The sequence below is a fragment of the Echinops telfairi genome, unplaced genomic scaffold, assembly GCF_000313985.2.
Source record: "Echinops telfairi isolate 266 unplaced genomic scaffold, ASM31398v2 ScPeMD7_7424;HRSCAF=8462, whole genome shotgun sequence".
Taxonomy (NCBI): Eukaryota; Metazoa; Chordata; class Mammalia; order Afrosoricida; family Tenrecidae; genus Echinops; species Echinops telfairi.
This window is the reverse complement of record NW_022111324.1, coordinates 10,127,279-10,142,247: the sequence shown is the minus strand read 5'-3', so window position 1 is coordinate 10,142,247 and position 14,969 is coordinate 10,127,279. Positions and strand designations below refer to the sequence as shown.

Genomic DNA, 14,969 nt, shown 5'->3' with positions numbered 1-14,969 from the left:
AAAAAAACTATGAACAAATTCCTATGCACACTGAACATATCTTATTTTGAAGTAAAAAAACAAATGGAGCAAAAACACCTGGTGGGCCAGATAAATGTCCTCGGCGGGCCGCATGTGGCCCGCGGACCCCTGCTCCAGACTAAGACTAGGAAGAGAGGCCCAGTGGTTCACTACCAAAAATCAGCCCATGAAAATCATAAGATCGCACAGTTGGTGATGGGGTTAAATATTGTTAGGTTGTGCATGGAGTCAGTATGAGTTATAGGCTGACTCAATAGTAGTTAACAGCAACAACAAAGAAAAATTACTAACTAGTTAAAATTTTCCAAATACTATATCACATGACCTTTTTTTAAACTATATTAACTATTTAACAGAATAAAAATTATCTAATTATTGATTTGATATACCAGTGACTCAATTCTCTATTTTGCTTTTCTAGTTGCTCTTTATTTACTTCTGAATCTTGCTGAAGATACTCGTACAGAACTAAAGATGAGGAACAAAAACATAGTTCATATGCTGGTGAAGGCTCTTGATCGGGACAATTTTGAGCTGCTTATTCTGGTTGTATCTTTCTTGAAGAAACTGAGCATTTTTATGGAGAATAAAAATGACATGGTAATGTATAAAACATCTTGAAATAGTTTCTGCTATGTGTTTTCAAGCTAGAATATGTTGCTAATAAACTCTCTGAGATAATTCTGAATGAATATTTTATAATCACAGTAGCTCACTTAAATGGCTTCAGTAGGAAATGTCCTTACTGAGTTACTATTTCAGATAATTGAAGCTGTTTAGATAAAAATATTTTCCTTGTATATAGAATGAGCCTTTCTATATTTTAAACTCCTCACTGCCATCAAGTCTATTGCATCTCTTAGTGACTCCAAAGGGCAGCATAGAACTGTCTATGGATTTCAGAAATTGTAAATCTCTATGGAAGTAGAAAGCCTCATCCTTCTCCTACGGAGTAGCTGGCACTTTCAAACTGCTAACTTTGCTGTTAGCAGCATAGTGCATAGCCTGCTGTGCCACCAGGCCTCTATTTTAAACTTCAAGTTCACTGCTATTAATCAATGCCAACTGACAGTGACTTTATTGGGCAGTATAGCACTACCCTGTGTGTTTCTGAAACTGTAACTCTTTACAGGATAGAAAACCCTGTTTTTGTCCAGAGTAGGGGCTAGTAGTTTCAACTGCTGTCCTCGCAGTTAGCAACCCAACACGTAACCACCATGCCACCAGGCTTCCTATATGAAACTTAGTGCATGCCATTTTAAATTTAATGGATGCAAACATTTTAAACTTATTGTTACACTTCAGGATCATCTAAACATACTATTTCCTATGCACAATTTTTCTTCCTGTATATACTTGTGTAATTATAGTTTGGCCCAATCATTTCTCTGTCACCTACGGTTCCAATCAGTAGGAACAGCATGTTGACTCTGCTTTTCAAGTATCTCTTGAGAGGGTCCTTTCCTTCTATTCCCAGCACCAGTATATTCGTTTGGGTCCTCTTCATTTCTTGTTTGATGTTTTTGTAGTGGGCTGCTGACTATTCTTTGCTATTTTTAATTATGTTGACACAATAATCTTTGAGAAATACAAACTGAATTTGAAGTCTTTCCTTTTCCTGGGTAGATATATAATACAGAAATAGATGAGAGAGTACCTTCCCAAAAAACTTTTTTTTTCAAAAGCTATGTATCTAATTTTTATTTACAAAGCAACCTTATCACTTTCAAAGTACTCTCCATTACATCATGTAATACATTTGTCAAATCTGCGATTCCATTCTTGGAAACATTGTTCAAACTCATCTCTTTGGATGGCTTGACAACACCTCCCTTGCTTTTTTCTTCACCCCTTCTATGTTGTCAAAGCACTGTCCTTTCATGTTCCTCTCCATTCAAGAAAACAAAAAGTCACACGGAGTGAAGTCAGGTGAATAAGGTTCATGAAGCCAGAGAGGCATGCTGTTTTTTGCCAAAAGCTGCCTCACTGAGATGGCTGTGTAAGCAGGTGCATTGTCATGGTGGCAAAGCTAGTTCCCTGTCTTCCATCTTCCACAAACCAGGCCTTTTTTGGTTATACATTGTTATGCAATCGTTTCAGAATCTCTAAATAGAAAGCTTGATTAACAGTCTGACCTGGTGGAACGAACTCCCAATTGCATTACGAGTCGACATTTTCATCCATAGGGGATGTTGATAGATATCCAGAAATGAGGTTTGTCATCATTTGACATTTCATCCTTTTTGAAACAAGAAAACCACTCAGACACTTGAGTTTTTCCCATTGCGCTGTTCTTGTAAACGGTGTTCAACATCACAACAGTTTCTGCAGCATTTTTCCTGAGCAGGAAACATAATTTCACAGCTGCACAGTGTTCTCTTAAATTGGCCATCTCAAAAACTGAGGTTTGAGCGAAACCGCTTTTATGAAAAAATTCACTGTGACTAGAGAGAAGACCCTTCCCAGGCTATGCCACTGGGTGCACTAACTCAGAGTGACTTGCTTTGTGCTCGCCAAGCGGGAAGAATATGTATTATGAATGTTCTGCTCTGCCCAGCTCAATTCCGATTTTTTTCCCCATGTATATAAAGTATAAATTTTTATCATCTGCTTTTTTCCAAGCCATTAAGAAATCTGCGTAAGGTGAATGTTATATTGAATAGACATGTATTAAACACATCTTTTCATATATTTAAGGTGTCAACAGTTTTAAGGATTATACTTCAATGAAGATATCTGTAAATATATCTTTGTTTATATTTCTGATTATTTTCTTAGGGTAGATTTCTAGAAATGGAATCGTTGATGGTTTTTAAAACTGCATGCAATGTAAGTCATGTGGCCATGTGATATCAGTAGAAGTGGATTCCCCTTCATTTAGTCTAATTGTATATTTCTGCCTAATATTTTTCTACTACAATCAAAATTAACTAGGGAGGAGACTGAATTGAATGACATGACCTACTTTAAAAAATCTGAAACTGATTTACAAGTATTTAATAAATGCCTTGAACTCTGATATTTGAAATACATGAAATTTTATTTTACCCACAGATATTTAGTATCATCTGTCATCTTCATCATTAGCACATAATTATTGATGTTCACTATGTGCCTGGTATTGCTTTAAGTTTGACTCACTTGTAGGAATTAATAAAAACCATATTTTCTGTTTTCATTGATCTTATATCTAATAAGGATCTGATGACATGGTGATATATATGTATCCCTTGAGTAGGTGGAATATGGGGAAGAGTTCCTTCCCTGTAATAAAGTTGAAATGTATGCTTGCATTTATGTCGTTTAGATTAGTTTTGCCTTTAGTCGGTTTTCATGATTCAAATTGATTTGGCATCAATATGTGTTTGCTACGTAAGGATTAGATTTATATTGACGTAATGCATTTCTGATACCTTTATCAAAAATTATCTCTGAAGAGTATTATTAAAATTATTTTCTGGTTAAATAATGGAACTGGAAGGTCTGATAAAAACTTTTTTAAAGAAAGAAATGGAGGTTAGGAAAAGTAAATTATTTTCTAAGATCATAGAAGGATTTTATTATAAACAATATATATTTAATGTTTTGTTGAAGAAACATGTATTTTATTTATAGCTTATGAAATCAAGTTCTCTAGATCTTGTCTGGAGCTTAGATAGTAAATCTAGCCTCCTTGTTTTGCAAACGAAGTAACAAAGCATCAGAGAGGTTAGGTGACTTGCTCAAGAAACATCTTTCCAATAATAGAATAGGTTTCATACTCTTTTCTATTTCCAGGTCAATCGTTTGTTTAAAATTCTTTCTATTGTCTTAAGCAATTTTTAAATATTTTCTTTCAATAGCACCAAAAACCAGATACTTTTGTTTATTGACCTTGTAGCCTATGACTTGCTAAATAATTTTTAGTCCTGGCTGGTTTTTTGTTTGTAGATCTTGGGGGAATTCTAACTAGACAATTAACATCACCTACAAATAGAAACAGTTTTATTTCTACCTTTTCACCTTTACTCTTTTTGTGTAGTTTGCTTGCTTTATTGCTAGAAATAATGGCAAGGCTCGCAAGTACAATGCTGAAATTTAGTGGGAAGGATGGACACACCCCTGCCTTATTGTTGATCTTGGAGGAAACAATAAATCTTTCACATTAAATATGACATTAGTTGTAGGTTTTTGATAACTAATTCTGTTTCTATTTCTAATTTGCTGAGATTTTAATATGAAATGCCTTACCACATTTATTGAATTGATTTTATAGTTTGTCTTCTTTAGACTGTTGGTATAATGAATTCTAGTCATTAGTTTTCTGATGCTGAACCAGCCCTGGATTCAGGAGATAAGCATCACTTGTTGTATGTCATTAAATTGATTCTTCCTCTCATCTGATGGACAAAAACTGCACCACAGAGTGTCCTTGGCTTTGGTACTGATGAGACTGGCCGATTGCCAGGTCTTTTCTCCGTAGCTCTATCTGCTGGGGGGTTCAAACTGCTGAGCCTTTAACTATGTGTCATTGGGGCTCCTTAAACACCACTTTGTCAATATATATTGCTATTATTTTTACTTTTTATTGTGAATTGGTGAAGGTATACAGAACAGATAATCAGGTTTACATTGAACAAGTCATACCCATTTTATTTAAACTCATCCATTACAATCCCCTCAATGGACCATTGCTTATCTCAGTTTCCACCTGCACTTCCTGTTCTCATTCCTCCTCCTTTCCTCAGCCTCTGAATTTTGTCTGGGGGTAAATACTACTCTTTTGATCTTAAATTGTTGATTATCCTAATATAAGAGAAAATTCAGTTCTAGACCTGAAGGGTGAGTGAGGGGTGGGTATAATCTCAGGTTTCCGCCAATCTGACCAGTAAATCTTTTATGATTTTTGAGTTTAATCCCACATTTTATCGCACTCTATACAGAAACTTCTAATGTGAACTTTTCAGAGCAGATGGAAGTGTTAGTCAGGTACCTACCGCCTATTTCTTTTTATTTCATGGTTGTGGAAATTCATGTTTGCATAATCCATTCGTCTATTTAGGGGATGGCATAGTGGTTACATGTTAGGTTGCTAACTGCATGGTCAGCAGTTTTAAACCACCAGTTCCTCTGTGGGAAAAAAATGAATTATAGTTTTGGAAACCCACAGGGGCAGGTCTTATAGGTCTTCCCTGTCCTATAAGAATCAATTCATTGGTACTGAGTTAATGATCCATTTGGACTGTCTTCCCTGTCCTATAAGATCACAGTGAGTCAGAATTGACTCCATGGTAGTGAGTTATTGATCCATTGGACTGACTGTTTCATGTCTCTCATCATTCTTATTTCCTATGGATGGAGGAGACCAATGGCTGCACTTTAGATGGCTGTTCACAAGCTTTTATGACTCCAGTTGCTTCTAACCAAAGCGGGATGTCGAACATTATCTTTATGAACTGTTATGCCAATTGATCTTGGTGCCCTCCAAGACTATGGTCCTAATCCCCCAGATCCACCAACTTATTCTCTCAAAGTATTTGGTTACATCTAAGAAGCTTTCATAACTTTGCCCCCTGAATGCTCTACCATATCCCTGCATATATTTGAGCAAAAGTAATGTCCTTTATCAATTTTGTATGTATTTGTGGCATACTCCCTCTTTTCCTCCCACACCTGTTCAACCTGGATGTCTATCTAAGGATCTACTCATAGATCAGCATGATTGTAGGATTGTATATAAACTGTGTTTGTCTCTGTTGCCTTTTAACTGTTGCAAACATTCCAGTGCCTTCCCCTACCTCCATTTTTACCAACTTCTCTCTTACTATGTATTGCCTTTCCTTCCATGCAAGTTAACACTAGCCCCTGACTTTCCCTCCCTTTCTTCTCCTTCCCCAGGTAAACATCAAAGAATGTTTCTTTCAATGTAAAAATGTGTTTTGTTTTATTTTTAACTTTTTCTAATACTGGCCTCATAAAATATTTTTACTTTTGTGATTGACTGATTTGAATCTTCCAGATTCATCCATGATATGAGGTTTTTCATAGTCATCAATATTCTATAATGTTTATCCCACTGTATCTGTCTGTCTATGTGTGTATCAAAGTTTACTTATCATTTCTTCCTTCAGTGAGCATTTGGCTTGTTTACATTTTTTTGCTATTGTGAATGCTGTGCTGAACATGAGCATGTGTATGTCTATTTGGATCATGGACCATATTTCTCTATAGTAGTTACCAAGTAGGGGGATTGCTAGGTAATGTTTTTTCTATTTTCAACTTCTTGAGTAAGTGCCACAGCGGCTACATCATTTCAGAGTCCCAACAGTAGTGATGGGGGCTACCCTTTCTGCATTCCCACCAGTATTTGTTGTTTTCTGCTTTTTTTGAACTTTGCTCTTAATTCTGGAGAGATGATATATCATAGTTGTTTTGATTCCCACCTTTCAAATGACTAATAAACATGAGCATTTTTTTGTTTTGTTTTTTGGCCTCCTGGATGTCTTTTTTGGGTGAAGTAGCTGTTTGTTTCCTGTGACTTTTTAAAATTGGATTATTTGTCTTTTCCTTGTTGAGGAATTAAAATTGTTTATAAATTTTAGAGACTAGTCCTCTGATATGCCATTGCTAAAAATGATTCTTAGTCTGTGGGTTCTCTTTTTACCCTTGTAGTGCAATCTTGTGATGTGCATTAGTCTGATTTTTAGGGGTTCTCTGAGTCATCTGTTTTGCCTCTGCTATTTGTATATTTTTCCTGATTTTTGATAGTGTACTTCTGCCATGTAATAGGCCTCCTAAATTTGTCCGTATATTTTCAGTGATGATCTTTATAGTTCTAAGCTTTACATTAGTTTCTCTGATCCATCTTGAATTTACTTTCTTAAATTGCATGAGATACAGGCCCTGTTTAATTCCTCGGTAAATGGTTTGTGTAGTATTGCTATCATCATTTCATAAAGGTTGTGTTTTCTCCATTTAAAGTATTTTTGTTCCTTCGTCAAAGATCAGCTATCCATATATTGATTATACACTTTGGGTTCTCAATTTTGTTCCATTAGTGTATGTGTATATTGCTGTACTAGTACCGTGCTGGGTTTTTGTTGTTGTCATTGTTGTTTTCTCACTAGTTATTTATTATTTCCAGTTCATTAACTGAATTGAACAAAGCGAAGAGTTAAAAGAGGAGTTTCTATGTTTGGAATTATTAGATTCATCTGTATAACCAAAGCACCCTTACCATTAACTGTCAATATTTCAAATTACATATATTTGGATTTTGAGGCACAAGTAATTCTTACATTTTTTAATGTTTATTTTTTTCAGTTTCACCAAGATATAGTTCACATATCATACATTTCAATCATTCAGTCACATTCATAAGAGTTGTACAAACTTCACCGCAATCAATTCCAAAACATTTCTTCTTCTTTGTACTTATTGTTAGCTCCCCATTTCCCACCTGCCTTCCCTGTCATGTCCCTTTGAATCTATTAATCCAGTTGTTGTCACTATAAATTTACCTAAATTAAGTTTCATATAAAGGAAAACATACAAATTCAAGACAAAATGCAAACAAACAGTAATGACAGAATGAAACAGAGAAAAACTATAATCAAAAACAAAGCTGAAAGTATTAAAAATTGTAGCAATTAGACATCGGATCAAGAGGGAGATGGTTCACAAGGAGTCACATTTTGACCTAGCTACAGTTGCAGTAAATGGTGGTAAGCTATCCTACAATGGACTCTTTCTGATAACAAGGCTTTTACCATCTCTGCTCAGTAGTCAAAGGGGAGATACCAGAAACTTAATCTACTTATGAGACCTTGAGAATGAGTTGGAGTTCTTTTTGTGGGTTTGTTTTGTGTGTTTTTTTTCGGTCATCCATTGCCATCCATAGCCTTCTGCAAACTGTGTGTTCAGAATTCAAATTCTAATACTGTACCTTGCCCTCCTATGGATTTGTATTTTACTTACAGTTCTCAAATCACACAGCCAGGCATGCTTCTTCCGATGTCTCACTTAGATGGCTGTTTATTTTAAGACAAGGATTTATGTTTCATCTATTTCATATCTATCTGTGTGCCTAGTCCACTGCCTTGCTAGAAGTTGCCTTTGTTTTTGCTTTATTTTATTTTTTGTACTGGGCTGACTACAACATGCTCTGAATTAAAAACATTAATGGTACTCTATTGCCTATAGAATAATGTTTCACTAATGCATAGTTGCATAGTGAATTGCCTGTTGGGCTGTTAACTGTATGATCAGCAGTTCAAAGCTAACAGCCGTTGTTCAGGAGAAAGGTGAGACAGTGTGGTCCTATATGGATTTACAACCTTAGAAGTCCAAAGAGCCAGTTCTACTCCATCCTAGACGGTCCCTGTAAGTCAGAATTGGCTCAGTGGTGGTAGGTGTGGTTTTGTATTTGAGGAGTTGTTGTTGTTAGGTGCCATTGAGTTGGTTCCATCTTATGGTAACCCCGTGTACAACAGTTCAAAGTACTACCCAGGCCAGGGCTATTCTCACACTCTTTACTACGCCTAAGCCCATTGTTGCAGCCACTGTATCAAAATGTCTTGTTGAAGGTCTTCTTTACCAAACGTGATGTCCTTTTCCAGGGACCAGACCATTCTAATATGTCCAAAGTACATGAGATAATGTCTCAGCATTTTGTATTCTAAGAAGTATTCTGACTATATTTCTTGTAAGACACATTCATTCATCCTTCTTGCTGTCATGGTATGGTCATCATTCTTTGCCAACACCATAATTCAAAGGCATCGATTCTTTGATCTTCCCTTTATTCATTGTCTAGCTTTTGCATGCATATGGGGTGATTGAAAATATCATGACTTGGGTCAGATACATCCTTGTTCTCACAATTATATCTTTGTTATTTAACACTTTATCTTTTATAACAGACTTAGCCAATGCAATATACATGCTTGCTATCTTAAAATTACTAAGAGAGTGTAAGATAAGATATAATAATAATTTATAAATTAGTAAGGGTTCATGAGAGAAGGGAGAGCGGGGAGGGAGGGGAGGGGAAAAAGGAAGATGAGGAGCTAATTCAAGGAACCCAAGCGGAAAGCGAATTTTGAGAGTGATGAGGGCAACAAATGTGTAAGTGTGCTTTACACAATTGATGTATGTATGGATTGTAATGAGTTGTATGAGCCCCAATAAAATGATTTAAAAAATTACTAGGAGAAAATATTCTTACATTATATGCTCCTTCTTCATCCTTCCTCATTTAATAACGTCACTAGATGATAACATGCATTTGATCATTAAAAACACTGGGTTAATGAAAACCCTGTATTAAGTGCTAACCCCTGTACTGAATCAAATTAAGATTTCAAACTGGGTCTTCAAGGATTGCCTGGGGACCAATTAGTACATATTTACCTAGGAAATAGATAAAAATTAAGAAAACAAGAAAAAAATGTTTAGTTGTAATCTTTTTTGTCTTGCTTTGCTACAGAACTTCATTTTATTTGTATTGTCATTTTACACAGGTAGAAATGGATATTGTTGAAAAGCTAGTTAAAATGATCCCGTGTGAGCATGAAGATCTGTTGAATATCACCCTCCGGCTTTTACTGAATCTGTCCTTTGACACTGGATTAAGAAATAAGATGGTGCAAGTTGGACTGCTTCCCAAACTCACTGCACTTCTGGGTATGCTTTTAAAGACTAGTAATATCTCTGCTTGGACTTTCTTTCATTAGTGGAAAATTGAACTGGTTGTGGTTCACAACTCTCCTTGATGTGAATGAACTATTGAATTGTGAATGATATGATATGGCATATGATATGTGAATTATATGCCAATTAAACTGTTGGAAAAAAACATGATAGATAAACACACGCAAAAAAAAACCCTACACATATTCTTTTGGTGGGACTGTCAGAAGGGTAAATAGTAAAAAATAAGCATAAACAGAATAAATTAATGAGAAAGCAGTCTGTACTTGGATTTCTGGGGTACTATGAAATGAAATGGAATAGAAACTTATAACCTTGGACTTCACTTACCCATACTGAACTCAAGTGAAAAATATGTAAGTACTGCCAGAGAATATAGGAGGAAAAATTACTTACCTTTATCATATCTTTAAAGGCAGATGCCATTTATGATCTCAGATTATGATCTTTGAATACATGGCTTCATGGAGCCTTTTGTGATTGCTAAAGAAAGACAATCTTGTATAGCATAAGTTAGAAAATCCTATATTGGAGGATATACTCCCTGCCTTCAAGTCAGTGCTGACTCATAGCAACCACCTGTGGGTTTCCGAGTCTGTAACTTTATAAGAGTAGAAGCCCAGTCTTTCTTCCAGAGTTTCTGGTGGTTTTGAACTGCCAACCCTGTGGATCACAGCCCAACACATTACCCCACAGCATCACCAGAGCTCCTTATGTTAGAGGAGATAGCACATTAAATTAAAGCTTTCTCTAGGTATTAGTTGGATCTCTATACTTAGGATGAATGAGTTAAGTCTTGTGTGCTCTCCTACGTAATGTCAACCTTCTTAGTTAACAACATTGAAATCCTTTGTGATCTGTCCGCTTTCTGTCTGTGTAGACGCCTGCCATTCTGCACTATGTACTTTATACTGTATCTATAACCAACGATACAAATGGTTAGCACATTCTGTTGGTAGTTCAAGTCCACCCATAAGGGCCTTGGAAGAAAGGTGGCCAACTTCTGGAACATTAAACATTAAAAATGCCATGTATGTCAGTTCTACACTGATACATATGGAGTTGTCGTAAGTTAGGTTTGACTTGATGACAAATACTTTCTGTTTTTTTTGGATGGCAATATTGAAATACATGCAATCCTTAAACAGGCTCTTTAATGCAGAGTGCCTCTCTGCCTGATTTTATCTTAAGCTAGAATCTCATTGCCTTTCTTAACCATTGAGCAAAGTTTTGCTCATTTTTCAAGAATGTTCCTTTTAATTTTGCAGTATCATTTTTAGTCTTTTACTCTTAAGTATGGAATGATTTACAATGAAGTTTATTTTTAACTGTTCAGTGTCAGTTAATCCAGTATCTCATTGGGCATTGTCATTATCCTTTTTATAATTTCATGGTTTACATGTACTGAATGCTGCCATGTGCTTTATGTACATAATCTCATGAAATTTCCATCAGAGATAAGTAACTTATTTATTTGGGATTAGACAACTGATAAGAGGCAGAGCTAGAATTCAAACTCAGATCTATCTACTACCAATGTTTGCTTTATTAACTACCACATGATTTAGTAGGTAAGATAGATGTAGAAGTGAAAAATTCCAGATCCCCAAGTCCCCTCAAAATGAGTTTTAGGAAGCACCACCCTATCTTTTCTTTAAAAATTTCTTGCATGCTATTTTAATTTTTGTTAATAGTAAGATTTTAGATAAAAGATTTCATATCCAATACATAAATTACTATTATCTGTATTCCTCTAGACCTCAATCTCTGGAACCAGAGATTGTGACTCTTGTTTACTTCTAAGTCTGTGACTTTTGGCAAGCTACCAAAACTTTTTGTGACTTGATTTCCCTCTATTACACTGAATTTAGAATACTTTCGAGGGTAAATCTAATTATACATGTAGTATAATTAGAGTAGTACCTGGTAGCACATAGTATTTTCTCAATAAATGTTAGATCTTATTATCATTTTTCTTATCATTATTCTTTGATAAAAAATTGAAATATTGTAAGTGTTGCTGATTGAGCTTTCTTGGTGGCATAGGGGTTACATGTTGGGCTACAAGCCTGGCCTGCAATCAGCAAGGTCAGCAGTTCAAGCCACCAGCCAGATCTTTGGAGGAAAGAGAGTCTTTCTAGTCCCGTAAAGAATGAGCAGTCTCTGAAAGTCACAAGGGCGGTTCTGCCCTGTCCTATAGGGTAGCTGTGAGGCAGCATTGATTCGATGTCAGAGCGGTGGTTTTGTTTTTTGTAAGATATGGTGATGATCATGGAAACTTCAGATACTGGTAACATGGTGAAGCTTTGAGTAGCATTTTTCTTTACAGTGTTATCTCATTATTTTCTTTGCAATATTAATTCCTAAGGCATTAGAATTTTCTATACCAGAAGGAGTCCTGGTGGCACAGTGGTTATGTAGTGGTTACACATTGGGCTGTGCTTCACAAGATGAATGGTTTGAAACCACCGGCTGCTTCACAGGAGAGACACGGCTTTTTCTCCTTTCTCTGTAAACATAGTCTCCAAAACTCACAAGTTAGGGCTTTAAAAATGTCTGTCTCTGATCTTGGCTGCTCGATAAAAACTGGTTGAAAGCAATATTATTCTTTTAGGCATTTAATGTTTAGATATACTTTATTAACTTTGGCTAATCCTCCTATACTAAATAAAATAGATAATTGGCCAAATAAAGTTCCTGTCAAAAATTTCCTGGGAGAATAAACCTAAAAGTTTATAAGAATAAGCGTCCTCATTTCTCCAGTACTTGAAGTCTCCATGCTCCTCATCATATCACCCCGTGGCTCACAGCCCAAAGCATGACCACTGCACCACCAGGGCGCTTTCAAAAGAAGAGGTCTTCTGATTTGAACAATTATTAAAGAAGCCAGGAAGTTACAGCTCAGCTCTTTTGCTTTGTGTAGTTACTTATCTTTTGATCTATCTGAGGACTAATCAATAGGTTTTTGAAGATCATTACTCTAAGAGAAAGTCACTGAACAGCAATGTGTATCACATGGTCCCGTGTAACTAGGGTCACAGAGGGGGGCAGGGACCTTCCTATTTAGGTAGGTGTGCCATGCCTTTTCTGATTTTTCTCCTACTTTCATTGCTAATAAGCCATGGCATTTTAACTCAGCAATTCTATTTTGAATTTTCAATGTTCACATGTCCCTTTGCTTAGTGACTTTAGTTTTCCCTTTTGATTCTCCTTAGAGGTCAAGAAATTATTGACAATCGTAGAAAACTAGCAAAATAGAATGTCTAGTGATAAAAGAAAGGGAAAAAATGTACATTTTAAAATTTTTTAATAAATCATTTATGGGGGCTCGTACAGCTCTTATAACAATCCATACATCAATTGTATCAAGCACATTTGTACATATGTTGCCATCATCATTTCCAAATCATTTTCTTTCTACTTGAGCCCTTGGTATCAGCAACTCTTTTTTCCGCCTCCCTCCCCTCCTCTCCCACCCTCGTGAACCCTTGATAATTTATAAATTATTTTTATTTTCATATTTTGCACTGTCAGCTGTCTCCCTTCACCAACGTTTCTGTTGTTCGTCCACCTGTGGGGGTAGTGCATGTCAATCATTGCACTCGGTTCACCCTTTCTCCCCCTACCTTCCCTCAACACTCATAGTATCACTACTCTCATTGGTCCTGAGGGGTTTATCTGTCTCGGAGTCTGTGTATCAAGAGCTTTTATCTGTACCAGTGTACATGCTCTGGTCTAGCCAGATTTGCAAGGTAGAACTGGGGTCATGATAGTGGGTGTTGGGGGACAGGTAGAGGAATGTTATGTGTTTCATCAGTGTTGTATTGCACCCTGAGTAGCTTGTCACTTCCTTGTGACCCTCTGTGAAAGGATGTCCAGATGTCTACAGATGGGCTTTGGGTCTCCATTCCGACACCCCTCATTCGTTTTAAAATGGTTTGGTGTTTTGGGTTTTATGCATGATACCTGATCCCATAGACTTACCTCTTGATCACACAGGTTGGTGAGAAAAATGTACATTTTGAGGAGAAATCACTTAGGATAGAGAACAATGTATTAAACTTCTATAAAATACAATGTAATATTTGCAAGTGTTCAGGCCATCTAAAAATGCCTATCTCTTTACATAACTTTAGTAATTTTGATGGCACCATTATTTTCTACTCTTTTATATTATAGGTCAAATAACTTTTTGCAGACCCTTTTAAAAATGAGCCTTAAAAAGAAAGACATGTTCCAAATCCCAAATCATAACTGATTCAGCATTAACTTTTGAAGAATAACTATTTTGTAAACTATGCATCTATTTCAGTATCATTTCAGATGCTGAATGCCTTCCTCCCCCCTTTTATTCATTCTTTTCTAGGAAAACCTATATATTAAATGTACTAGTTATGAGGACAAAACAATAATGTTTTGGTGAACAACTTTAGGATCTCAGTGGGTTAAGACCCAACACATATTTCTTGCTCAGGTTACATGGCCATGGTAGGTGAGGAGAGGGTGCGCGTCCAGGTGAACATCAGTCAGCAGACCAGACTCTCACAGCCTTCAGGTCATCGTAGAACCTGAGGAGAAAATGGAAAATTGCAAACCTCACTCAAAGGCTTCCACTCTGAAATGATAAATTTAATTTTTGCTTGTATTCCATGGATTAAAACAATGCACATGGCCATGTCTATCTACATAAATAAAAAATGCCTGGCAGGAAAAGAACTGAAACATTATTGAGCCAAGCAGCTTAATGGCCCTGAAAGAAATTTTTCATTTTTTCTGAATTTTAGTTGGTTTTCCAACATAGCCAACCCATCACAGAAAACCTTCCTGTCAGTAGTATGAAGAGGCTTTAAAAGTTGATGAGAAAATTCTATTTCCTTTAATTCCATTTTTTCCATGAACATTTGAAGCACTTCATGATGGCACAGGTCATGTTGACTGAAAGCTAGGATTCTGCTGACAGATACATGCTTTTGCATATTGACTTCCTAAGTTAACTATCTTTGTGGTCTTGGCCAAGTTAATTAGCCTATATACTAATTTTCTTATCTTAATTTTATTTATTTATTTATTTAAACATACATCAATTGTATAAAGCATATTTGTACATTCGTTACTCTCATCATTCTCAAAACATTTGCTCTACACATAAGCCCCTGGCATCAGCTCCTGGTTTTCCCCCCTCCCTCGCCGCTCCCTCCTCTATTATGAACTCTTGATAATTTATAAATTATTATTTTGTCATATCTTATAATGTCCGA

The 14,969-nt window shown here is 36.1% G+C and overlaps 1 protein-coding gene across 2 annotated transcripts in view; it reads left to right on the top strand.

The window, feature by feature from the left end:
* Positions 1-14,969, top strand: part of KIFAP3 (kinesin associated protein 3) — a 167,936-nt gene that overhangs the window by 47,727 nt on the left and 105,240 nt on the right. For both annotated transcript variants that reach the window (XM_004706740.3, XM_045298136.1), the window contains exons 9-10: positions 443-621; positions 9,522-9,684. In XM_004706740.3, the coding sequence (XP_004706797.1) occupies positions 443-621; positions 9,522-9,684 (342 nt within the window). The remainder of the gene's footprint in view (positions 1-442; positions 622-9,521; positions 9,685-14,969) is intronic.